The following is a 27,779-nucleotide window of genomic DNA, read 5'->3' on the forward strand; positions in this document are numbered from 1 at the left end:
AATAACATCAAGTTGGAGGGGGAAAAAAAAAAGCGCACACAGTAACTCCAGCGCTTGGGTTTGCAGGTGTTTTGTTTCTGAGAAATTGCTCTCATTTGCAATAAGGCTGAGCGTACTGCAGGCTGCTTGGGCTCTCTACAACCAGAAAAGCTCTTCTACGGGGATTTTACAGCCCAACATTTGTGCGAGTGACAGACATCTGTGATGCAGCCACACAAACACCCGTAACACCAACGCAAGCCCTTAATCCCCAACAACCGAGGATGCTCCGTCCCATTTTTACGCTTCAATTCCGCAGCTGCGTGCTCACTCCCGACTCCGGCATTCCTCAAGACGGGGAGCAGGGAAGGGACCACCACCCCAAACATGCTGCAGAGCGCCGGGCTGCCTTCAAGAGCCCTTACTGCTCCGAGGCAGCATCTTCACAATGGATGCTGGAAGCAGCTCTTTAAAATTCAGCAGCTTTTGTGCCTGACCACACGCAGCGACCTCTGGTATTTTCTGCCAAAACAGTTCATTTGTCTCGCAGAACAACTAATCAATTCCTGAGCCCATCAATCACGGGGCGCGCAGCCCGAGCCCGGCAGAGGGGCCAGATGGCGGGCGGCGTTAACGGGATTAATGCAATTCTGACACTGCGCGGCACCCGACGGGCTCCCGGGCGCGCAGGGATAGCAGCCCTCGCGCAGGAGGGTGGGGGGACGGGCTTATGGGCTGTTGCCTGCCGTTTGTTAACGGTTTAGTCCTCGCTCTACGTCCGGTCCCTAAACTTATCCCCAGCTCATAAGCGGGGCCTCCAAGAAAACACAGCTTGCAGGGCACCTCCTCTCCTTCCAAGCGTTGCGGGAAAGGGCAGAAGTTTCTACCAGAAAAGGGCATCTTTCTTACGTGTCCTGCAGTCTGGCAACAATTTAAGCTTCGCCTACCAAGGCCTTGGCGCCATCCCGCCGATTTCACTGCGTTACCCGCACGCTGACGGCTGAGAAACCCTGCTCGGAAGCAGCAAGGTCTGCACGCTGAAAAAGCGCCTGCACAGCAGAGGAGGACTCCTGTTTTAAATGAAAAAGGAAGTGGACATTTGGCAACATTTTTCCCCCCCACAGTCTCCATCTGCCAAGTAAATGCTTTCATTTGCTAGAAACACTTGTAAACTGCTTCCTCTTCCCCCCCCCCCCATCTTTTAAAAATATTAAAAAACAACTTTAAAGTTGAATTTCCACTTCCACAATATTTTTGGCACCTCCCTCAATTTGTATCTCAGATTACACTTATATTGGGTCACACCAGTCTACGTAATTTCACTGTTTATTTACCAGGTTTGTGAAACTGTCATTGTAATTATTTGTCCATGGAGCAACTCAACTACTTCTGCTTTTGCTCAGGTAATAAAACCAGGAAATTGATATAATGCTTTATAGAACAGTAAAAAAAAAAAAAAAAACAAAAACCCAAAGCAAACAAAAACAACCCCAAAAGAACCACAAAAAGACACCACTACAAACCACCAATGCTAGGCTGGGCAGTGTGAAATTACAGGCAATTTCTAAATCCCTCCTTCAAGCAGACCCTCCAAGTCCCATCATCTGTCAGCAGCACGCATTATTTTTGTGTAACACCCAAAATGAGATAGGTGATTTACAGAGAAACAAAAAGGCAGACCGCTATGCAACTGCTCCCCATTAGTCACTGGGGGTATTTCAGCTCTTTATTGCCAGGGTTTATTAATGACTCCTAATTGATGAGCAGTGCCCAGCACCCCAAAGGAAATAACTACTATGCCTCGTTAGCTCAAGAGACCTCCTCCTGATTTGAGGATTGATCTATGAACACACAAATTGCACTGATTTAACTGAATTTGTTTCTAAATTGATTTAATTAGATCAGCATAACCTGTTTCTACAGATGCTCTTGAATTTATTTGGAATCAGTGCAATTTACTTATGTGAGCTGGACATTTCTCTATCTTGTCCTCAGAGTAGAAACATTTCAGATAATTAGTGATAACGCAAAATGAACCCTGGCACCATCGCAGTCTTCCAGTTTCTGATCCACCCGACTTTAGGGCAGGGTAGGGTAACTCCACTTTGTCCAACAGTTAAAGGCTCGTACCCTAAAAAACAAGCACTTAATTCCACAAGAGGAGCGTAGGCGTTCTCTCTTAGTATGATCTCTTAACTAGAAAATGCTTACAGCTCGGGAAAACAGAGACTGAAGTGGATTGAATTACAGCCCGATTTTGGCAAGTTTCTTTTAATGCCTGAATTAGGCCCAACATTGACAACTGGGGCAATTAAATAGCCTGCAAAGTTTCTTTTCACAGATCTTAGGCTAAGAGCTTGCACGCACTCAAATGCATGCTGAACTTTCAGCATGGGACTTACTGGTAACCACCAAAGGAGCGAAGTTTTTGCTAGCTCAAGGAATTAAGTTTTCTTTCTCCTTATGCCCCCAACCCAGCTTGCTGTAACTCTCCATCAGCTAACCTTTGCTACTTGCATTCAAGCATCGTAGTATCTACGTGCAGCAGCCAATGAAACCCCCAGGTACAAAGAAGTTCCCAGCTTTTTGTGCAACGCCTGAAAACCTATTACTGTATAATGCCACACATGATTTCCAACTTCGGATCGGTCAAGTGAAAACTTGAACCTGATGACAAAAGCCTAGCGTTCATCTAGAGATGAGGGAATCCCTAGAACCAAAATACAGAAAATTAGTATCTTAATTTTTCCTCCCTACAGAAAATGCTTTGTTTTTCTATTTTTATTTATTTTTCTTTTTAACAGCCTCAGAAAGTCACTTCACTTCTCAGGCAAGGTGGTATTACTAGCAACCCAGTTTACTCTAGGCTCTAGATAAACCTGGAGGCCAAATTAAAGAGCCCTAGTGCCATCCTTCTTCAGTTAACCTACTTGCAGTTCTTGTACCGGTGCAATTTTGCCACTTAGGGCTATGCTTTTAATCATGGTAAACCACACTGAGAAAGTTGAAGTTGTACAACTCGCATGCAGGCGAGACATTGTGATGACACACACTCACGTCATATCTTGCAATTGAAGACGTTGATGTCTACTAGCTGAGCTGTGTTAGCAGATCATATGAGTGTTTCTATCCTGCTTTAGCAGCGTTAGGAGACTTTATTTAACTGGCTTTCAGCAGCAATCACACTATTCCAGCTATGTCAGAGAGTACATCTGTCTACAGCGTTGTTTCGTAAGGACTAAGGCTATGCTCTACTAGAACACAACCATCAGCGTGCTGCTACACGTGTGGCACACAAAGTATTCCTCATGGCACATTAGGAAAAAAAAGTATTTACAGCTGCAGTTATTTGCAAGTCCTGCATGTGTCATGTTCTCGTGAAAATAAAAACAAAAGCATAAAGAGAAGACTAGTTAAGCCAACCAGGGCAAGCCCTGTTTTCCTGCATACTGTGCTGTATTTTGTGACCAGGAAGGGGCACAGGTGGTACTTGAGACAGCCTCTACTCTGAAAGGACGGTAGAAATCACCGTCTCACGCTCAACATCCAACAGTGGGCAGCACCGATACATTCAACTCTTGAATGAACAGCTCAAACAGGATTTTAACCACGAGGTCAAATTACGAGCTAAAGGACGTTGGCCAAGACCTACACTGGCGATCCAAGGAAGAAAAGAGGAGCTTGCGGCTACTAAAAGTGCCATTTCTCAAGCAAAATGCTAAACAAAGGTCATACCTGCCCACCTTTGGTCAAGGTCCAGGCATAAGTTAAAGATATGTTGACTCTCCTGTGCAAAGCAGAGAGGGCTGGTCCTGGCCAAGCGTTCCATCTCGCTATAAAACGGACTGCAATGCCTAAGGAAGTGCCCGTGCTACTGCCGAGTGCAAAATTGCTGCTGCTTTTGCTTATTCAGAACACAGCTATATCAATTTCTACCTGAGCTCCTTGCAAAGAGCTTGGAACCACCTGCTTATGATTTATTTTTCATTAGTTTGCGACTACAAGTCACTGAAATGCTGTGCCAGAGTTTTAACACTTTGGGAGAATTCCTAGCAAGCTTGGGAATATGTGTGTGTGAGAGTATGTGTAAAAAACAGTGTTTATATTTTAATCTCCTGAGACTAAAATGATGCAAGACATAAAACAAAACAAACAGGATCATATACGCATAACTGAGTGACTGCAACATGACAGCAAACACTGCTGAAAACTTTAGTCTTCTCTGACTATTCATTTTAACTAAAAATATGATGCCGTATTCCTAAAGCTTCTCCAGGCAATCATTTCTGTATTGGACTTAATAGTACACTCATGATTAGTAGTCTTGCATTTACAATGGAACGGGGGGGGGGAAAAAAAAAATCCCCAAACCAAACAGCTGTCTCCTCATTCAGTAGCTAATGTCACTTACCGCTTGCACCTTGGCAGTTTTTAAATAGCAGCCATTCTAGACCAGTAAGTGCATTTCTGCTATGCTAGCTGCAGAAGCTAAAAAAAAAAAAATTAATTTGATATAAGGTGCAAATTCTCCCTGAAGGCAAACATTGTCCAATATGAAAACCTCCAGTGAACAATCCTTAATGAATGTATTGGTAAAGAAATAACTATTTGAAAAAGGTAGTGTCTGAAGAGCTTCCTATAAAAAAGCCAATATTACCTTTTTTTAGCCATATAACTGAAAAATGGGAAGCCTTGCCCTCCCCCCACATCTCTCACTAGGGAAAGGTTAGTACCTGGCAATGATACAGGCAGTTATTGATTTAAATGATTATGGACCTGAAAAGTTCTTTCCTGCCATTTATTATCCTGTTGTAGTTGCCACCACACTTGCGTGATATTAAAAAAATGCTTAGCAAAATTGCATCAGAAAAACACTGGTTTTTAACTGAAGTCCAGAGCAGATAATCACCTGATTGTTTCTTCTTGATATAATGAGCTGATAACTGGGCCTCCAAACGCAGTTTTGCTTTCTTTTCCTCTCTTCTCCGTTGTCTGAAACAAAAAGAAAGATCGGTCCAGCATCCTGGCTCTCGCTCCAGACTGTGTCACCCCTTCGCCACCTCCCACACCCACCCCAGCCCCAGTACCCTCTGGAAACCTCCCTGGCACGGGAGGACGCATCCCGTCGCCCTCCGCCCACCCAGAGGAGGCTGGACGCGTCCCTCGGCATCAACGCTCCTCCGAACGCGGCCCGTGCCACGGGCCACGCGTGGCAGCCCTTCCCTCCCGCGCGCCAGGAGCGGACGCGATGCCTCCGCAGCGCTCTCAGCCGTGGCCCCTTAGGACCCAAATGCCGAGCCGCTGTGAGGGAGCATAATGTTATGTTACTAGATTGCAAAGCTTGCCTTTATAAATCTATTTAATATAGATTTAAAATTAAATTTTATAATGGGTAGCATTTCCAAATGATTTACTCCCAGGAACTCTAGGATTCGGAATGATTCCCACCATAATAGAAATGAACAATTAGAATAACGATTGATCGATGCAGAGTCTAAGGCCTACCTTTTCGAAAAACAGCGAGCGGATTGGGATCTTCCATTCAAGACACTTACTTTAAATTGATGCCAGATTTTCAGACTGGGGTAAGCACTTGCTATCTGAAAGCCTGACCTCATTGTGGGGTGCTGGACACCAAAAACACTAGTTATCCTAGGGAACCTCAGCTCCCTGTCTTCAGGTAAGTAATTCAAACCGGTTTGCAATTCCCAGCTATATCATCTTACAAAAGCAGCCCACCGAGTGCAATGCGCTATTGTCAGTGGACAGTTTTGTTGCTTTCAGAGACAAGATGTTGCCACGCTCAAGCTGAATAAAATCTGAGAAGCAAAGGAAAAGCCAGCCCACCCTCCAGCCCTCCCTTAGTAGCCGTGATGCATTGCTAAATACCCCAAAATATGTTGTTAGGTAGAATAAGAATTCTACCAAGAAAGATATTGGTTTTTGCTTTTTTTTTTTTTCCTATAAAACATACTTACCATACTTACATTTTTCTTTCTTCCTGCACCCTAAGCTGCTTTTGTTTAAACCAATTTATTTCCCCCCCCCAATAATACATTTACTTTTACATTCTGCTCAGTTTGAACTAACCAATTCTGCCTTTTAGCTGCTCTGTACTAGGCCAAGATATCTGTACTAGCAGATATCACAGACATAGCTATTTAAAGGCAAAAATGGAGAGGAAATTGGCTTTGAAAACTATTCTATGGCAAATAGTCTTTCTCTAATTTAGAGTAAAAGGTGACACAAAGTTCTCCCTGAAGGGAAAGGGCTTTGAGTCTTCACAGTGCAATGCCCCTCTTAAAAAATTATTTAGCAGAGAACCTCACTGTCCATCAATTATTTCCACACCACTTATGAAGAAAATTAATTTCAGATCATCTGCTATTACATGCAAGAGCTATTCCTATAAAATGAAGCTATACTCACGACGAGTCTATCTTCTTTGATGTTGAGGGACAGTAGTCATTCAACTAGTTTCAGAAACTGCAAGAAGTGTTTAATCTATATTCTTTTCTTTCTTTCCCATGGCAATTTTTGGTGGTTATTTTTTCTCAAAGTCAAAAACAACACTTAAGAAAATACATTTCCTCTTTCTTGAAGCAAAAATTGTAAAAGAGGTTTCTTGCATTAAATTTGCCTCCTTTGCACAACTAATGCATTTCTACCAAAGATTAATTATGTTGATCAAGTACACATAAGGTCATCGAGAAAATTAATGATAAAGCCCTTCCCAAAAATGCTTGGGCAAGAATCTCTCTAGGTCTTAACCTATATATAGGTTACTTTGTCCAAGTAGCTTTTATCTCATCTCTTTTACCCAGAAATAGGTAACTCAATATTCAATTTATGAATCTTGAGCTAAGCTTGTTCCTCCATAGTCCTGTTTATGTAGAATACATTTACGAAAAACGCACCCGAAAAATCTCAGATATCCTCCCAGGATTTAAAGTGTGACTTTTCTCTGTAAGGTCATTAAAAACACCATTGCGGATCCAACTCTCATCACCATCACCACGGGAATTCCCAAGGCGGATCTGCCCAGGCTACAGGGAACGCTTCCTCCCCAGGGCGCTGCAAACTCAGCCCCAAGTCGGATACAAACTGGTTTCCTCCTAGCCACCCCTGACAGCTGCCTGTACCACGAGCTCGTTTGTCCACCTGCAATCTCCACACCCCTGTCTTCCAGGCACTCGCACACAAAAATCCGAGCACCTTTTTGCAAACAAACTGGACAACGTAAAAGGCGGAACGAAAGCAGCAGCTCTTTCTAAACCCCGTCATAGCTACTGCACTAACCGGAACCAGTGCTTTCATCTATTGCTCGTGCTGGCTGAAGGGATCTGTAACATCCCTTCAACACGCTCCCTCTCAAATCTCTTGACATTTTTTACAGCGAAAAAGTGCTTTTATCCTGCAGAAATAAAGCAAATGCCATATATATACACAGATGATCACCAGTGAGTTTAAAATCACATTACTTTGAAAACCACAATGAAATTAAAAGCCTGAGAGTGCAATTCTTTTCTCTCCTTCTTTTAAAAAAAAGGCACTAATAATTAACCATGCAGCTCTCAATTAAACCTGCTCTATTTCATTCACTGCTGGCAGCGCTATCTAAAAGCGCTGCAGGTTTGCATGTAACTAATGATGTTTAAGAAATAACATGATCTCAGGCTCCTATAATTTGCAATCTGAATCCCAGACACAAAACGGCAACAACACCCGGAGTCAGGACTACGTAAGAGGTATATGTGGTAGAAAAGGCAAAAAGTACGAGGAGTTTGAGGTCACCCTCAAACTACCAGATCAAAACTAAGGCAACAAATGTGAGTTTGTAATAAGACAGGAAGAAGCCTTGGAGGACTGCGCCGAGTGCCAACGCAGCAGCAGCCCCGATGAGATCCACGAAGAGGTGATAAAGAAGTCTAAGAAATGCCTTGAGAGGCACTGAAATTTCCCATGTTTACCTCTAACTCTTGCACATTGATTCTTTGTTGCTTTTTTAAAATTAAGGCCCATATCAAAGTCACTATTATTCTTGACAGCCAACTTCAGTAGGTGGATCTGGTTGACCAAAGCTAGCATAAATCACAAGGAAATAAACGCTTCCGTATGCAGCGTAGGTACTCATTAAGAGACATTTTCAACTCCCCTGACTCCTGATGCATTCACCTACCGGCATGGGGAACTCCACTAAACCCAGAAACTATCATTCTCAAATGTCACCAAGAATTCCAGGAGAAAAGCCACAGTTCTCTGGAAGCGGACAGCAGAGCATCCTCAGTGCTGCCTCAGTACACTGTATTTGTCAATAAAAGACCAGCCTGATTCAAGGTACAATTGGATCCTGACTGCCTGTCACTGACAATGCTGCTCCAGACGGACTCAAGCCTGACAACCACTTTCTGAACAAAACGGGAATACAGGGACTAATATTTGCTAACATCATTAATTCATTTTTTCCTCCACTCCCCCTTCTTCCTTTATGCGTGATGTCAAGACGTATACCTTTAAATTGTTGTCAGCCATAAAAGAGACGTCGTGTCCCAGTTCAGAGGTTAACGTATAATGACAGACACATTAAAAAACCCTGCCCAATGCCTCACTGACAATTTCAGCTCCATCTTCTCCTCAATGAGACAGTAGCTCAAACTCACTTACAAGCTTTAACAACATTAAAGTCTAACCAAGATTGAAAAATAAAGGAGAAAGAAGATAGTTTTACCTTACTAAGCATTATGGAAAAGGAAAACAGAATTACAGAGACAAACATTTATTTTGCAAGGGCCTAGGGTTTGAGTTCACCTTCTGTCTTGGTCTTAAGAGTCTCCAGTGACTGCAGCATGATCCACTTCCCTTCCTGCACTTCTGGGGAGAAGGATAACAATTACCATTTGACAAAGGAGGAGAAGCAGTTCTCTGTCAGAGCTTTGGTTCGGCGGGTTAACCTCTTGCTATATACCTGAAGACAGGCCACAGATGTATTATTTTTCATCTTAGAGCCCAACTATGGTTTCGATATATGTGAAACAGGCTAGCACAGATTTAACAAGACGGCAGTTCCACGGGGCCTTCTGAAGACTCATTTCCAACCCACCAGCCAGAACTCTTCCTAGAGCCGCAAGGGGATTTCCCACTGGCGATTAGCTCTGGGACTGAATTGGGCCTAATCGCACACAACTCCTGTAGACAGAGGGCAAGGAACTCTTTCTGCATCCGACAGAAGCCGTGGCCCAGAGAAGTGCAAAAAAACAAACAAACAAACTTTAAAAAATCCTAATTTAGGAGCACGTTAAGTGTTGGACATCCCAACTTCGTTCAGAGAAAACTGGGAAGTCTGCCTGGTTAGTTCGGCGTACGCAGATACACAACACACTATTTGACAAGTCGCGGGGCTGCGTTACTCAGCCCACCTATCGTGCCACCCTGAGTCCCTCACCTACAAAGTTATACGTCTGTCTCTACCGACACAAACATATTTAAGACAAAAAAAAGGTCACTAGTAAAAGGTTCTTAACATCAAAAGTTTCACTGGCTTCAAAGTTACACTGGCTAAAGCCTTAAAACAGTCAAGACTTAGCTCCGTATTATCACACAGCTTGGAAGCAAAAAAGGTGAGAAGAATTAAACGAGAGCTACATATCAGGCCCACAAACGCGAGACACTGCAGTGCATGGAAACAATTATTTTAGGTCAAGTTCAGAGGATATTTATTACATTGTTTGCTCTTCTTTCTCTGAGCCGGATGAAACTTAAGTCAGAGAAGCAGCAGTACTTGGCTTTATGAGAGGGATACAAGAAATACCGCCCCCCAAATTATTACATTCAAAGTTTTTCTGAAGTGTTTTTTGTAGCAGAGAATACATAGCACAGAGACTTAAACCAGCATTTATTCTGCAAGTGCCCCCAAATTCACCTTGCAGCATCATCAGGAAGAATGAGTGAGAAGCGGCGTCTGCGCGAGACACGCTCCTCCACTTATGAACACGGGCCCCTTGAAGGATTCAGCGTTGCGGCCCTGAGACAAACTTTACCGTGCTCCAAAGCAGCTCCACCGAAAGGTACTAGCTGCTAGTGTCACGGTACCAGCACCGCAGGAGACCACGGAAACCTCCTGCTCGGAGGGAACCTGCCAGGGTTCAGCAGCGACCATAGGAGCGACTGCAAACTGACTTGGCCTCGTCAGGCGAGTGCGAGGCTTTGGTGGGCAACAGCGGGGTCCCGAACGGGGAACCGGAGAGCCTGGAGGAATTCCTAGAGCTGGACATTCACGCAGGTTGGTTTGGCAGCAGCAGGAGAAAAGCTGGCCTATGTCAAAGCTCCCCAGATGACACCTGGGAGATGAGCGGTAGTTCCAGGCTCAGCCGTCGCACCAGGGCAGGCGGCATCCTAACCCCTTCAGGCTGACATGAAGTTAAGAGTAAATCGTTGAAGTGTGCTGATTGAATTGTAATTAAGCTAGCTAGTCTCAGGTGGCAAATTTTACAGAAGGTGCTTCGCAGAGCTAGCCCAGCAGCAGACCTCAAGGCCTGCTTCGCCTGCTACCGCATCCCCTTAATACCCTGGATTGACGTTTTGGACATAATTTGGGGAGCGAGCATTATTAGGGGGGCAAGAAGAACACGTAAACTCTCCTAAAGTTTCAGCCACTCTCCCCCCTTCTTTCTATCTCTGTGTCACGGCCCGGCTGTCCCCCCTGGGAAGGGAACTTGGGCAGACACTAATTGTATTTGACAGCAGCAATTACACGCAAGGCTGGAGATTAGAAGCCCGTTAATTGTGTGTGCCATAATTGCTGCCGTTTGCCTTTACTAGTTAAGGCCAGTGCCAAGAGAGTCAACGGGAGGAGGGGGAGCTCCACCTCAAACGCAGGTGGTCCGAAGAGGACGGTCCTCAGGAAGGGAGGAGGCGTCCCCTTCTCCCCCAAACGCACAGGGGGCTGCTGACCCTGCCGCAACGCAGGATGCTCCTTTGACAGGGTGGCTAACGAAGCAGGGAACGAGGACAAACAACCCCTGCGCTGCCAAAGGCGTTTCCCACCTGGGTCTTACTACTTTCCAGCTAGGCTGAACTTCACGCTACAGGTAGCCGGAGGGAAGGTAAATGTTAACCCTTAAGAGGCGACGCCGCTGAAGGAAAACAGAGTTTTTACTCTCCACAAAAACCAGCCGCCGCGTTAAACACTTGAACAGGATTCATAAAATCCTCCCTTCTCCACTAAAAAGGATGAACAGCTCAGCATTTCTTGCCACTCTTTACAGACTAGCGGAGGCCGGTTACGTCCAAACAAGATATAAAAAAAAAAAAAAAACACGCCTACGCCGAGGGCAGCCTCCCCATTAGACGCTTCTGTAAAGCCACCTTTCGCGAAAGGCTACCGTACCCTCCGCACCAGCTGCATTAATGTCTGTCATAAACAGGCCATTTCAATATTCCTCCCTCCACAAAGCTTCCTGGCTCCCCGCAGCAGCTTCGCCAGCACACGCACATGACTCAGCACCTGGAACGCTTTCAGGAGACCGCTGAGGAGCTGCACAATTTGAGCAAACTGTCCTATTTCCAAAAAAAAAAAAAAAAAAAAAAAAGCCTGCATGTTCCCCAGTACAATATGACTTTTTTTTATATTGCAGAGACTGTTCAGTTGAGATTCCATTACTGGCTACATTAAAAACAAATAACAAAAAACTTTTTTCGTGCTTTTAAATCTCATTGCAGAGTTTCCTCTTATAAACGTGATCTAGGCCAGGAGAAATATTTTCCGGATTATAGTCCAAGGAGAAAAACAAACATACTGTAATTAATGCCATTGTGCTGCACAGTTAAAAATAGCTGTAATCTAAAATAGGGCCTTGAAGATTACTCGTTTAGCCCTTAACGAGTTAATTAAAAACTATACTATAATCACAGCTGGAAATTAGTAGTGAAGACAGTGAGGGGCAGGGAAACAAACGTAAAATGCTTAAACAGCATTGAGTGAGCTCTATACTTGCTAGTAGCCCTGATTTCGTATGACTCACTGTACACATTTTAACAAACACACGGAATGGAATAAAATGCACAATCAAAACCCCTAATGCAGTGGCTTTCGACACTGCGTGATTTGTGGGACTGTGACATTTTCGTAATGGAAACGCAGAAGCGCGTAGCAAACACAAGACTGACCTCAGACTCGCCTTTCCTTACTGCCCCTCAGGGCCTTCTGCCGCAGCCTGCAGATTTCAGAGGTGCGCAGAGCAAGGGGTGAAACGGGCGGCCCGGCATTTGCACCCTTCCCAGGTGAGGCGCTCCGCAGAAGCCAGGAACCGCCACAAGGGAACCCAGAGCGCTGCGTCGTCGCTCTTGGAAGTAATCAATCGCTTCTGTCAAATCGCCCATATAAGAAATGGGCAAACGCAATCCTTCCCAGTATAGGGGACCAAGCTATATGTACAAATACAGCTGGTTTTTTTAATCAATTTAATACAAGATACTCATTTATATAGATGCATTAGATTTATACAGACATTTGTATGGGCAAGAAACGTATTCTGGACCAAACTGGAAACACTGTAAGGCTAAACAACAGCTTGGGATGAAATAAACGCTCTGAAGCTTGAAAGCTTGAGGCAGGCCTAACTTTTGAGAAACAAAACAGTGAGTGACAGCGCTCCAGCCCCGCCAACTCTCCCCCAAGCTGCCTGTTGAAGTATTCATCCTCTTCTTGCTGGAGAGATACTGGACCAGACAGTGTCACAGCAGTGACGGGGCCAATTCCCGCATTCGCCAAAGGAACAGCTCCAAGACTGCTTGACCAGTGCCACTGAAATTTGTTTCCTCCAACAGAGCTGGGTCGTAAAGGCAGAGGCTAGATTTATGGGCTATGCAGACAAAGAAATAACAGAACGACGAGCTCTTCCCTGGTCTCTGTGCGTACAGAATAGGGTAAGGGAAGGACCAGAGCATCTCAGCAGGAGCAGAAGGTTTACGCAGTTACAGGCGTAGCCCTTTGCAGACTCAAAGGGAAGAGGACCGTGAAACTACGCACAGCAGCGGGATTCGGATGCAGCTGCCAGCTGAATAGCCTTTGGTGTCTGCGCACTCACGCTGTATCTGACTTCACGTGCCTTTGAGCTGGTTAATTTAGTTCAAAATACTTACGGGATGCTTCAGAGACATTTAAAGAGTGCCATCTTTTCCCATTGTAAGCCCAAGTGCCTAAGTCCGAGATAATACACTCTCTTTCAAAGGAATTTTTAAAGGAACTCTTTTTTCCACCTTAAGAGAAAAATAGCATTTACAAAACATTAACCAATGTGTAGTTTAATGCTATACACAGAACAATGACAGCTATTTTCTCTTAACTAAAAACATCTGCTATTTTTAATTAACGCGCTCTCTCTTTTAAACAAGCCTTTGCATAGTAAGGTGAAACAGCAAGATACATGGACCCTTCCCCAGCCTGGATACCACCTGCACTAAATGTCTGCAACTCCATGCCTAAAAATCAAGGCATTGGGTATTCCACAGTAAGATACACCCATAATTTCCATCCAAGTCCCTGAATTTCTAACAGCTTCTGACACAGCAAGTTGAAAATTCTGCAACAGCTTCAATTACTTTGAGAAATAGGTTTTTTTTAAATGAGGGGTTGCACCCTGCCCCATTTAAAAGAGCCAAGCTGCGAGCACAGCCTGGTGGGTTGCTGGCCAGAACAGGAGCAAGTTTGACAAGAGGCTGCCACGCGCTCCAGCGCAAGCCGCAGGGGAACCCAGGTCGCCCCTCCTGCGCGTCCGCTCAGAGCCACACGGGGGGGGGGGGGGGCTCTGAGCGCTCCCTCCCACCCTCAAAGCCACCACCTCGCTCCCCTGCGAAGGCAGCAGGACTCGGGGGCACGTGAAATCCAGCTCCTCCAGGATTCTGGGCGTCACGGGAAGAGGCCGAGGCCACGAACGTCCGGGAGGCTTATCGCTGTTTTAGAAGCGACCTGGCCGGTGGGAAGTTAAGACTGTCCAGAAAAAGGTCCTCTTATTCTCACGTTCCTCCCCAGCTCCCCAGCCAAGCCTTGCAACTGCCCATTTGGTTTTTCTCCTCTTCCAAACACCCCGTTAAAATCGGGCTGACGTTCAGTCTTCTCCGCTGTCTTTGCCCAAAACTCCTACCTACATCTGCTTAGCTCCCCTCCCTCTATAATCCTTGTGACAGCATCCTACTCCATTCAATTCCTCTCATTTAGCCCACAGAGCGATCTCCCTGGTGCCTGGTTTTGTAACGTCCCCCTAAAGCTTCATTTACCAGCTCACTTCAGCCAGCGGCGTTCCGGTACGGAAGTGATCCTCTTCGGAAAGTTTTGACTGCCGTTTGAGTTACTGCTCGTACCACATCCCACTGCTCTTTTCTGCTCTCAGCCTCCCACAGCTGCTTCACAGAAAGAAGGCCTTCTCAACATTTTCATATCCCCACTCAGAGAAACGATATTGCTGCTAAAGCCTGCAACGAATGAAGCAACCACACAGAGCGATTGAAACCCTTCCTTGCCTTGCCAGGAGTTACCACCTCTCAAGGCGGAAACGGCAGAGGGCAATACCTGTTTGTGTCTCAGCCACATCAGCTCGCAGTCTGACATCTTAACAGATTCAATTCTGTGGTCTCAATTTAAGCCAAGGTCTTGGGCTTTCCCTGGAATTAGGAGCATTTACCCATTTTCTACCAACTCCGCTGTAGCAGCAGCAACCCTCAGTGGGGGGATCGGCAGCCTCTTAAACCTGATCTGGCAGTCCTTCTCCGATGGCCTGCGTTCTGGCCATCCGTTAAGGGGAGGCGAAGCAGCTAGGTCTCTGCCGCACAGAAAGTCACACAATGAAACACCTCGCCTCATTCTATTACATCTTGTCATCATCAGATGCCAGCAGTCTGAATTTAAGTTTTCATCGAATTTTTTTTCAGTTCCCTCTGGTACATCAGGCTAGCATGCAATGTCTTAATCCGCCAGTCAGCCAGGAATCATGCTGTCTGGATGCCATGCGTATCGCCGGGCTGCAGCAGCACACGCAGCATCAGCGAGGCACAGCTACGTCCCTAATTATTTTTCTGAATACACTTCAGACAGTACAAGATATTTTTCTGAATTAGTTAGAACAGGATGATGCATATAAATTCACTGACGTATTCAAAAGGAAAAAAATATTTCATCTTGGCTTAAGCCTTTAACGAGAACTACTGCATTGGCTCCAAACGGTGGCAAAAAATGAAGGGACCTCCAATTTCTTCCTTGTAATCGCAGAAAACAACTACGGCTACATTCCCCGCTGACTGCAAGGGAACACACGACACTACTTGCAGTGCACTAACAGTGTAGTACATCAATGCGGCTGTACCAGAGCAGGAGAGATTGGGGCAAACATTGTTACAAGCAAAAATTAGCCCTCGCAGAGCTCATCAGATCCCATGTTGGGGAGGCAACTGAGAGACAGAGAGAGAGTAAAAGAAGGCGTAAATCCTTATTATTAAACTTTTCACTTGGAAGAAGTTTAAGAGTATGGAAACATGGGCAACCTCTGCACAAGAGCAGGATTCTAGTGACGCTTTCAGCCATGTTCGCGTTTTCGGTTTGCTTTCTAACTTCAAGCGATCTAAAATACAGACTTACAGTGTGGCACGGTTATATTTCAATCAACGGCTTGAATGAGGGTTGCATGTCATAAATAAAAGGGGCTAAGACCATAAATTTCTGTGGAGATGTAAAAAAATCAAAGAGAACAAACCAACACATCCCCAAGGGGTGGGAGACTGACACGTATTCCAGCTATTTAAATTCTTACTATAAGAGACGTGTTCATCTTTTTCATTTATGCACACGATGTTTAAGACAGAAAACGAATTCCAAGAAACTGGAATTCGCACTCCAGATCTGGCATTTTGTTTTTGTGTGCTACAGTAAAGTGCAGCTGCAGAAGAGAAAAAAAAGTTATCGTTTGCCAGCTCGTCCGCAGGCAAAATCCCAGAGCACCACCACTGACAGCCCCACAGGCACCCCGCACTTGGGAAGGGAGCTATTGGCTAGAACAAAGTATCTGCAGAATATCTCAGACAGCAGCAGGGTCATGGCAAACAACCATCAGCTTCTGTCTCTGCTGACATTGTTACAAACACAAATTATATGGACCATTTTATTAGTCCCCTCCCTCCTTAGCAAAAAAAAAAAAAAATTTCAATGGTTGGCAACATCATCTTCATAGTACGGAGTGAGGACTTTCACTGCCCATTAACCCATACTGCTGGGGAAAGCAGCAAGTGTGAACAGGAAGAGGAATTTGACCTGCCACTCAAAACGCAACAGTCTCCAACAAAACTGGTAGGCAGCACGCTACCCCCAATGTAATATGCCAGACTTAAGCTTTCTTGCGCGATATAAAACTGATAAATGCAGTTACATGAGCAAAGACAGGGACAGACAGGTAGCAAATGACCCATGTGCAGTTTTGTTTATGAGTAAGACCTATAGTGAGCAATGCAAAAATAAAATGAAGAAGTATTAATATGCATTCCTTGTGCGAATGTGCAGAGAGGCAAGGGATACGTTATTTACTTCCACTGCAAAAGCACTGGGAAATTTAGTTAGGGTTTGTAATGTGGTATTGTACTGTCCTACGCAAGAGGATAAGCAAAAGATCCCCTTGCTAGTGGATAAAAGTTGGCTTTGAAAGCGTTCTCCAAAAGCAAAACGCTCAAGGCTTAACTTGTGCGGTTAAAAAACTGCCGCATTTCCAATTTGGATAAAACAAAACAGGTTATCTTTGCCTGCAGTCTCGCATGTACAAGTAAGGTATGCACGAACCATGAGCTTTTGCCAGCCAAAGACGGCACAAATTGGCTGCACCTACCGCTCACTCCGTGCACTTGTGCGCTAGAGGCAGTCCCCTGCGCGGCTGGCAAAACCCAGCAGGGCAGAAGAATCACTGCCTGTATTAAGATCTCGCCCTCTCAGCACGTGTACTAAACTAACGCATAACCCAAGCTGGGGAAAAACGCAACTCCACAGTTTGCAAGCCTGCCCAAAACCGAAGGTCATTCCAGCCTCTCAAACGCCCCAAAGCCAAGGGCCTGGGGGGGGGGGGGTCTGTGGGGGTTTGTTTGTTTTTATTTTTTAAATAATTTATAGTGCTTCCATCTGTTAAAAGAATTAGAGCTATTTCTTTTCTTTTCATTTTCTTTCTTTCTTTCTTTCTTTTTTTTTTAAATGGAGGAAGCATTTGAGTTAGAGGTTACAAATTATCTCAGTGATCTGCTTCTTCCAATGTGGTCATCCACTGAAATTAGAGCTTTCAAACATATAAGAAAGTGCATTTTGTTTTCCAAAACGTTGATGCAAATTTTATTCTTAAGAATAATTGTTACCATTTGGGTAACCCTCCCCCCCCCACCCCCAAATTTACTAAGAGTGAGTTGACACACAAAGATCTATATAAAAGAAACCGGGAAAAGAACCACGACCCTGACAGCGGTGCTGGGCAGCTCGCAGCAACGTACGGGGTTCCTCTCCCCCGCCGGCCCGCGTTAGCAAGGCACAAGGCAGCACGCTTTAAGGAGCGCAGCCATAATTCTACTAGTCCACACTTCACATGTTTTTTTTAATACACAAGTGATTTAATTCTAAAGAAATAAACTCATTATTTTCAAAGTTTTTGACCTCAAAGAGTACCGAGCCATAAATTGAGACCTTCATCCAAATTAAGTGCACACCAGGTATGTGAATACACTGCCGACTGCGACAGGTAGAGACCCAAACAGATCTTTTCCCCCCCTGCTCTTCCCATCCCCCTCGTAATCCTGCCCACACCACTCTGCTTCTCCTTCCCAACCACAAACAGTGGCTGCCCGGACAGATTATCAAGGCAGACATCTGTTTGACTGATAGACAAAACAGGAAAACCTGATGGGTGCTCTCATTCTGTTTATGGACCACAATTTTTCCCAATGCAATTCTTCTACTTAATTTCCAGGAGAAATTCTGTCCGCCTCAAGTCCTAACCAAGAAATCTGCAGATTTAGGCCTGAAACTGCAGTGCGATTTATCTACCTGCTAATGTAATTCTTAGAAGTTGATCTAATATAAAACCGGTAAAACGTAAAAGAGCAAAGCTTGGTGCTCCAGCCAGATATGAACAGGCAAAAATTTAAGCACTGAGTCCAAATTTAAGAGAAATTCAGGTTTGGATTTCAAAACGCCTATTTTGACATATTTGGATACAGAGCTTGCATTTGATTTACTGCAGAAATTCTAAGTTGGCTTGGAGGTACAACTTAAACATGAGATGCTCATCAATTTAAACCAAACGTTTAAGTATTTCAATAACACCTGATGCAACCTACGAAAACGTACACACAAACCACCCAGCAAACCTAGGAATTGTTTCTCCTGCCTTTCACTGCATCCTCGAAACGCAAATTCCTTTTCACACCTTTCAGCTTCTCCAAACTTGCCTGTTGCATTTAAAATGTGACAGAGAAAGGTTATTTGAACAGCGGCAGAAAGCAGCAGGGACTTCGCCCAGCCCTGTCCTTACACGGCTGGGCACCCACCTTAGCAAATATTGCCCCCTGCAGTACCTCCTGCTGAAGCACTCACTGACCACCAGCTAAATAAATCTGCTTTATTCCTGCAGGCTATCCATTTTACTGGGCTGCTCTGAGCCCGCAGTCACGCTGCCTTTGCCATTTTATTCATTCTCAGGTTGCTCTCAGTCTTTACAAGACAGGCTCTAGTCCCCAGCGATCCTCTCCCAGTGACCGCTCTAGATGCCGTGACTCTCGCGCAGACTACTAACGCGGCCATAGAGGTATTTCCCTCCTCTTGCCTGCTTGGTCACAGAGCACAGAGACACTGTGCCCAGAGGAGGCACAGAAGAGTAATTGAAAAACACAAGCACACTTCTTCACTGCAAACGTTAGCACTGGCATTTCAAACCGCTAAGAGCTCAGGAAAGATGTTTGGCGAATGTCTATTTTCCTTGAACTCAAGCTCTCTTTCTGCTCTCCCTTAGAGATGTGTCTGTCCTGTTCAGATTCCCAAGATGCAGCTTCCCTGTTACACAGGAGAAATCTCACTTTGCGCATCTGTGGGGAACCCTATTCATAAGCTCGTCGCGCCTAAGTTAAAGCATCTTTTTTTAAATACAGGTAGAAAACCGTTAAGCCCTCCCATGAATTTCAGTGGTCAAAGCAGGCAGACAGAAGGCTGCTGTAAGGGCTGGGGAAGGATGCCACGGAATTTAGTACGGGGACAAGTTGCTGTGACTGACACTGCTAAATTTGCAATGTAAGAGAGAGCAAAAGGAAATATTTAGAATCAAGAGATGCCAAAACCGTAATCAGCAAACGGAAGGCTAACACTGATGAGCAAATCTGGACGCTCTTTTTTTTATTATTTATTTTCACTGTTTACACTACGCCACATAGTCACCTTGTTACAAGAAACAATCAGTAACGGCTCCTAACTGCCTCCCTGCAGCATGATATACACAGCTCTACCCACCCACCCCGTGGAATAAGCTCAGTTGAAGGGAGGTTTGTACAACGCTACCGAGACAAAGAGGTCCTCCCCTGCTCCTGTCTCTGAACAGTCAGCGCCTGTGGACACAGCAAACCCTCATGCCAATCTGAGCTTTGAAAAATTTGGATTTCAGTTTGTGACTAACTCACCAGAAACCAGCGCTGACACTATAAAACAGCAACGTAACAACAGGTATTGCAGAACCAGGGTGTGAAAGAGAGGGACCGGAGAGCTGAACGCACATAGGCAATAGCCTATAGGTGGCTGGCAGGGCGAACAGACGAATATCCTTGCCAAATTCAGACGCTCATCAGCAAAAGCCACAGAAAGGAACACGTTAGAAGGACCAGTTGCTGCCAGTAAAGCAGGAAGAAGGCAGGTACCAGCTGAGAAGCAGCCAGGACACATACACTCTCTATAAGGACCAAAGCAGTCTGCTGACGGCATGAAACGTTTCTATTCAAGAACAGAGAGCACAAAAGAACTGCTTCATAAATTATTCTCCGTTCTGGGGGAAGAGTGAGTAGACTTGAAGGACAGGTGATGTCTCTAAAATATGTAAATAGAGCTGAGCTGGTCCAAGCAATTACCTTTCCACTGACTGGAACTTGAGACTAAAAGGAATGACTCACAAAAAAAAAGGAACAAAAACAAAAAATAAGAAACAAAAGATGCACTAAAAGGTAGAAGATGACAAGGAACATGGCATCAAGAGGAGAATGGAGGCAAGCATGGAAGAGTTCAGTCCCTACTAGCAGTTGTTCTGGGGAAAAAGGACCAAAACAACACAAAACATAGGAAGATCATACTAAAACAGGAAGACCCGACTGCAAATGATCCACAAAAGCAGGCAACTGTGGTAACTGATGTCACTTCACTATCCTTCAGGTTATCTGCTATTTTAAAGATACATCCCAGCAAACAGAATTGCTGAAAATAAATGCAACGTGATCATTTCTTTCCAGGTCTCAGGTAGGGTCCTGAAAGAAAAAAGGAGGCATAGCTGTATCAGACAGCTTGCTAGTGGCTAGGGAGGAAGTAAAACTGAAAACGTTGGAAAGGGCCATGGAGATGTGCCACAGATGTGCCACTAAGGTCAAAAGCAACACTCGAGCACCAGAGAGCAGAGAACAGCCATGGCCATTGCCTCTCCACATTGAGCTGCCTCCCAAGAAACTTCAGGTGCTCCAACCTCCAGGTAGAAGTAGGAGGAAGCAGATCAGATTTTGGCTGTTCCTAGTGTTCCCAGGGCTTCTGAGCATTCACGTCAAGATGCTCCTACTATAGCAGAATATATCCACTTTGTTTTTCAGCTGGAACAGGCAAAGCAAGACTACTAAATTATAGCAATTGCAGTCTGCTGGTGAAAGCGTACTAATACAGAAACTGCAAAGTGAACAGGAAAGAATGAATCAATGAAGAATGAAGAAAAGGGAATGAAGAAGAATGACGAACTGCATCTACGGGGACTGCATAAGAAGTATTGCATTTAGTTCCATGTCACTTATTAACAAAAACACTTGCTGCTGTTCTGCAGACTTCAGACTGTCAGTCTACTAGGTTTCAGGAGGTAGGGGAGGAGAGGAGATAAGGCATTTCCAAGCTTTCAATTTTGCATACTTAGTATTAAGGTATAAAGACATTAAAAACCCTTTGCAAGTATGTGATACAGGAGACTGAGGAGAATTTAAGACAACACACAAGAACAACTTTAAGGGATAACACGAACTGCTGAAGAGAAAGTACAAAGGTAGCATTGGGAAGGTTTCCCAACAGCCCAATTCATGAAGGTGCACAACAAGAAATTCACCAACCTCTTACTCTAATTACTATTTATGATCCACGATCCATAATGGTCCTAAGCTAGACTTCTCCAATTGTTACTTTGCACTGCTTTTAACCAAACACTCTGAATATTTTATTCATAATCTACTGACCATAAGAAAAACGCAAAGTAGCCCAGCAGACGAGCATGTAAAGAAGAGACGATAGTGACCAAGCACCTTGTAATGTTCCCACATGTCTTATCTATAAATTCAAATTGAAATTTGAAGATTAAAATAGCTATTATTCTATCACCATCTCCCGACCAAGGTAGCTCCATCATTTTAAAGAAGAGAGCTCCCTCTCGTGGCTCCAGGAAGGAGGATTTGGTAGAACGAAGGAGCATAGTGCAGCACGAGACAGACCAGAGAATGGGAAAACCGATAGGATTTGCATTGTGTAAAAGTGGAATCAAAAGGAAAATTTGTAGGAAGGATGGGTGACTTCTTTTAAAGAAAGCAACGTCACCCGTACTTTAATGCTAACCTCTACATTACATTCTCTACTAATGAAACTTTCTCCGTTAGGCCTTTCTGGAGCTGATGAGACTCCTTTGACGTAAAGCTCAGACCTCTTTAACAGATCTCTAGTTCAGCCATACGCAAAGCATAGGAAAGAAAAATAGTCGGGACAAGAAATGTGTGCTAGTGAATGGACAGGAAACCAGATAATGCCCCATAAATTTTCCTTTGCATTTTAAGTCCATGCCCTGAGACTGCACAGGGAAAGAAAAGGAAAAAAACTCCACTGCCTTCCAAAGTCAAGTCACGCATAACTACGCAAGTGTGAGAAACACCTATTGAAATATTGCAACAAAAAGTATTTGAAAAAAGAAAATGACATTTCTTTAAAACAGTAATTTGAGGGATTTCAGTACTAGGAAATAACAGACCTGAGAGACAGGCAACCACTTAGGCGAAACCATTCAGACAACCTCAGCCCTGCCACCTCACAGACACTTCTGTTCAAGCTCTACCGTTATTCTCTCTTCCTCTAAACCCATGCTGCTTGCATCAAAACCGTAAAAAGGGAGGAAGGAACAATACACAGACAAGCGTAAGATGCACAGCAAAAAAGCTGGTGCGGTAGGTTTTTCCAGCACAGCCTGCTTTCTGTCCAGTCCCGGGGACGGGCTCCTGCAAAAAGGCAGCGACGGGAAGACACAAACATGCACGTTCATTCTTCACCATAGCGAGAGGCGGGAGGAGCCGCACCGCAAACCACCCTCTGCCTGCTACATGGCTTCATTATTAAAAAAAAGTTTATTCCACTTTCCTAGACAATAGCTTTGTAACCTGAGGATAACACCTGTAAAAATAAATACTTCTCTGAAGCAAGAAGCTGAAAAGAGCACCCAAAGCTACACTTGTCACCAGGCATGGGAAAGTATCTTGTTATAAACAGAAGCTCTACCCATAAAAGGCTCAGGAAAGTACTTTTCATCACTGTTTTGTGAATATTCAAGATATTTCAGCTTATGCTGCTAGTTACTTTGCTCATTCAGGATCTTGCCCGGATGCTTTTTAAATCATTATATTTCTGATAATGTTTCCATATTACATGAGCATTTTAACTGGACAAGAATTTACACTGCATGGGCTTAACTTCTGCTAACTGCACTGTACAACATACAAAGCTATTTTTCCTTAAGGGTATTAAAACAGTTTTCTCTGATAAAACCTTTTTGCTGCAAAAACAGCAGCAACCCCATGCATTACGAACTAATGAAGAAACAATCACTCTAAGACCCCAGGACAGCATCAGAGGGCAACTGAGAATCAAGTTCTTGATTCAAAGGCTTGCGCTCAGACAAGATTTTGCTTCCAAGGTGCAGGACCAACACAACAATCAACCTCCTATTGTAAAAAAGGAAGTAGCATGCCTTGAACATTTTGCTATTAGTACAGTATCTCCACTCTACCTCCAATTAAGGGAAATATTTTTCTAAAGAGCCATCCTCTTAAAAAATTGTATAAAATTGGTATATAAACAGAGAGATACCTTAAACATTCACTAGAGTAACAAACCTGGTAGATGAAAGACATTAATTAAACTGACAGCACGCTCTCCCTATAACACACACATGCAGGACCTACAAATGTGATTGTTATGTTGGAGTCCGTAACCATAATCAGATTTGGTAATTTGCTGCATCAAAACAAAAAGAAAAGATTTTCAGAATTGATCATTCAGTTCATGTTACTTTTATGAAGATTACTTTGTATTGATCAACATTTAAGTAGAAGTTGAAAAGAGAAAGATGAGAAAAGGATAAGAAGTATCTTTACATGCTAAATACAGCATGAACTGATAAAAGCAAAATAAATTAGATCACTATAGCCAAATCAACCCTGCGCATGCACTCATTGTAATGCAGATAATTACAAATGAAAAAGATGGTCCTTCATACTTCAACCATAACAAAAGGGGAATTTTAAAAATGAATTTAGACTTTAATCCACTCAAAATGAAGTTTCCTATGCAGCAATTAAAATCTGTGTGAAGCTGAACCCTTGTCAGTTTTACAGAGACACAAATACTAGCTGTTTTTTAAACAGTAATTTCAGGTTTCCTACCGGAGGATTCCAACTGGGGTCCAGTTTTTTCACTGTGGCAATGTACTCCTGCATAGCTTGACGAGGACTGGAGTCTCCCAGAGCTTTCCAGGCTTCCCTAGGAGAAAAAGCATAATTATCAGTTAGTCACTCAAAGACAATACAATGTGTTTTTATGCGGTTACCAGTGGCACACAGCGATCAGGTTCATCAACACGTTTTCAGGGATGTTGCCATCTCTCATCCAGTTTGAAAGGGTTGACATCTCAGTCAAGCCACGAATGGCTACTGTCAGCCCAATGCTCTGCCATAAAAGAACCTTTCAGGGGATCCCAATCGAGGCCAGAACGTATTTTGCGTTCACAAAGCCAAGTCGTTCTGTAAAGCTGTAGTTATTTTCACAACATTTTCATTGTACGCAGACAATTCTGGATGAACGAGGTAAATGTAAGAGTCTGATATTTTGTGCCTGCACTGGGCAGAGCAGCAAGCGACTCAGGTTGAAAACCCCGATCTGATTGCCTCTCTCTCACATCCCAGGCCTGAACCCAGACGACACCAAGGTACCTCTAACCACGCTGGAAGAACTACGTTTTTGTGACAACGTTTCTGTATTAAATAAAAGTTTTCAAAACCGTTTCAGTGGCAGATTCTCAGAATTGACATCCTTTAGTCAGGTTTGCAATTATTAACGTAGGAGATGACGCAAAAAAATGTTGAGCCATAAATTGCTAGGAATTACAAGGATTTCCTCTTACCATTTCTGCTTTCCCTCAAAATCGAAGAAGCTTGGCTTCGGAGTGTTACAGGTTCCAAATTTGACCTAAAGAAATTAAATTGCTTTGTGTTAGAACAAACGAAAGGGAAGGGAACTTGCATAAGGAAATACTGGGCTCTAATGGTTTCTGGATAACTTTATTCTTATGCCAGATGAAAGTTTTTTGAGGGAACTGACAGGCCAAACTCAACTCCTTTTTACCCTCATTTTAGCTGTCTCTCACCGTTATTAGCACCTCTGCATCCTAGTGCTTGCTTTGTGTGATGCAAGGGAAGCAATTTAGATATGCAGCTCATTTCTTTTGCATGCATACCCAACAGGGATAACCAGCGAGTGATTTCTCACTCAATGTTATGTTTATTACCCAGTCAAATGCCTCATCCTCCATCAAGTTCAAGAAAAATTCTGTTGATTAGGGTTTCTACAGAGATGGCTATTCACGAAGGGTGAAATTCACCTGCTTTCGCACATCGCTCAAACAAGACTTTGCTTAACTATTTTCAAGGGCCTGTGAAAGGCAAGGGAACAAATGCAGAGTCAAGGAATGCCAAACAGTGTCTGATCTTGCTCCAAGGCATCTGGCTGCGTAGGAAGCGCTAAATGAGAGAGACGAGTCAAGGCCTGAGCAGAAACACCCGAGATGAACCAGTCTGTTGGAAGCAGGCCACAAATTAAAACGTGGAAAGGGAAAAATAAGGGAAACAATGCAAGGAAGTGAGGAAACGAGCCAGTATTAATGGATACACCTAAGTCGAGATGGGAAATAAACACCACTGAAGGAGAGAGGATGAGATACACGAAGGGAGTGCACACACTGTTGCACATAACTGTTGGGGCTCAACTCTAGCTCAGAAAGGTCAAAACTGAGAAGCCCTCTCCAAACCCACCTGTGTGAAAGAGTCCTTATATCTTTACACATGGATTTCGTGCTAGTGGGAATTGGACAGGTTTCTGCAGAACGCTGTACTGGTTTGACAAACACAAAGCCATTTCTTTCATTTCAGTCTAGCAGCTACATCTCTATAACCAGCTCAGCCACAAAAGAGGACCAGAGGATTCAGAGAGTCTACCACTGCATGGGGCTCCAAGGGCACAACCACATTGCTACGGCGAGTCCCGCGCTAACGAGGGCCCTCAAGAACAGCACCAACTATAACACTGAGATCTCGGTCACAGTGAGATTTTCTTGAAAGTTAGCGCAGAAAACGTATAACGAACATGCCTCTGTCCCTGTCTGGAACGGGCAATGACTCTGGGTCAGGACTCTCCAGGTCTGGAGGTTATCAGTGCCCCATTTTCGTAGTAAATAAAGCCCGCTGCGTGCGGGTCTGATTGGTAAAACGAATCTAACTGAAACAAAAATACGACTGTGAAAGGGAATGGATATACACAACGCACGGATTCTCTCTACACTCCCTTTCTTAAGGAAAGGGCTTAAATATCCCGCAGGGATAATGAAACATCGCAGGAGCCGTTTGTAGAATGGCATTCTTCTAATCGCCCACAAATAACTCCCTCCAATGCAGGTTGCCGGCTAACGCGCAGTCCCACGTCAGAGACCAGCCTGGAGCTGGTGGTCCAGATGCAATAATCCCCTCGACCGCGGTTGTCCCGGCAAGTCTCCCCAATGCAGGCACAGCCCCGCGCAGAGGAAACCCAGCAAGGACGGGAGGTTTAAACGCACCCGAGGCAGCAAACACACCCACTTTGTTTTAGAGGCAAGGAAAGGCTGTTGGCTGTAGCCAAGCAAAACCAGACGGCATTCATCAAATTTTTATGATATACGCTCAAGTGTTCAGGCAGGTGAAGTGCTTAAATCAACGAACAATTCTTCACCTTAACAGGGTGGGGATTTTATGCTGAGGATGGAATCATTAATCAAGCTTTAAAGAGAGCATGCTCAGGTTGAGAGATATTTATTAGTCACGCTATGTTTTTATTTAAAGTGTTACAGAGCATTTGAGTGACTGTAACTGAAATTAATTTTCTGTACAGCTGACTGTCTCCTAGATAGCGATCCATTCAGATAAGAACATCTTAGTTTAAAAAAAAAAAAAAAAAAAAAAAGAAGACTGTTTCATGGAGAAATGGGGAAAAGGAGCATGAAGAGTTAAGTCCTACAAATCACTCATGATTCACATTCTACTGTAAGTGTTTTCTCCAGCTCTCAGATACAGAATGGACTGCTTGTTTTAAAAAAAACAAACAAACACAGAAACATGGAAATAAAAATGCAAATTCGTTATCCATATGGAACAAGCCTGTCTGGAAATCGTTAGTTCAATATATAGCCTGCAAAAATTAGCCAACAAGTCAGATAAAAAAAATCTCATCTTTTTTTAATATTAATTGTTCACCGACATGATCAAAGCAAGACAGCCGTTTTCCCTCTTTAGATTTGGCAAAGACTCTTCCAGTGTTGGGAAACTCTGATAGTAACATCGATAGCAACGTGAATCAAGGAACAGTAGTTAAATTTGATCCACCAAGAGAAAGAAAAGCGCACTTGTGGTCTGTTTGCTATTTTAAGATACGTTAAAAATAGCTGCAATTTTTTTGTTGGAAAAAAGAAAACAAAGGTCTTGACTTCCCTCTTCTTGCTGTAAGACTCGGCAAGGCATGAAAAAACTAAGAGGCACCTAACATCAGAGGACACTGGAGCCTGACAGCGGAAGGAAGGGATTTTTAGCTAAATATGTCAATGCAAGTTTAAGACAAATACTGGGAAAGAAAACATTTTGTGAAGGATTCAGCACTCCTGCTATTTCAATGGAGGGCCTCAAAAGCTGTTTTTCTCCATAGCCAGCAGAAAGACAAGAGCCCACAGTATTATTTCAAGTCAGAGGTCCTCACTCTGCTTCCACAAAATAATTACTGATGGTCTCCAGGGGGCTGACTGGTCATTCGATGCTTAGCTCTCCTCATTTACAGTTCATCAGCTGCATTAAAAAAAGACAGCTAGAACGCATTAAATACTTCCCTAGTATCGCTTTTCCATGCAAAGTCGCCTGAAGACATTATACAGTCATGAATCAAAGAGATGATCCAGGCAACTCTGAATGGGAAGCGTCTGCAAGCATCTCCATTTGTGGCCAAAAGGGAAGCTTAGAAA

At 44.0% G+C, this 27,779-nt stretch overlaps 1 protein-coding gene across 1 annotated transcript in view; it reads right to left on the reverse strand.

Annotated features, from left to right (window-relative positions):
* Positions 1-27,779, reverse strand: part of ACBD6 (acyl-CoA binding domain containing 6) — a 93,341-nt gene that overhangs the window by 60,507 nt on the left and 5,055 nt on the right. Inside the window, exons 2-4 of the mRNA XM_068951812.1 lie at positions 24,648-24,712; positions 23,911-24,007; positions 4,889-4,971 (exon numbers count right to left, since the gene is read on the reverse strand). Of these exons, the coding sequence (XP_068807913.1) occupies positions 4,889-4,971; positions 23,911-24,007; positions 24,648-24,712 (245 nt within the window). The remainder of the gene's footprint in view (positions 1-4,888; positions 4,972-23,910; positions 24,008-24,647; positions 24,713-27,779) is intronic.

The sequence above is a fragment of the Struthio camelus genome, chromosome 8 (genome assembly GCF_040807025.1).
Source record: "Struthio camelus isolate bStrCam1 chromosome 8, bStrCam1.hap1, whole genome shotgun sequence".
Lineage (NCBI taxonomy): Eukaryota > Metazoa > Chordata > Aves > Struthioniformes > Struthionidae > Struthio > Struthio camelus.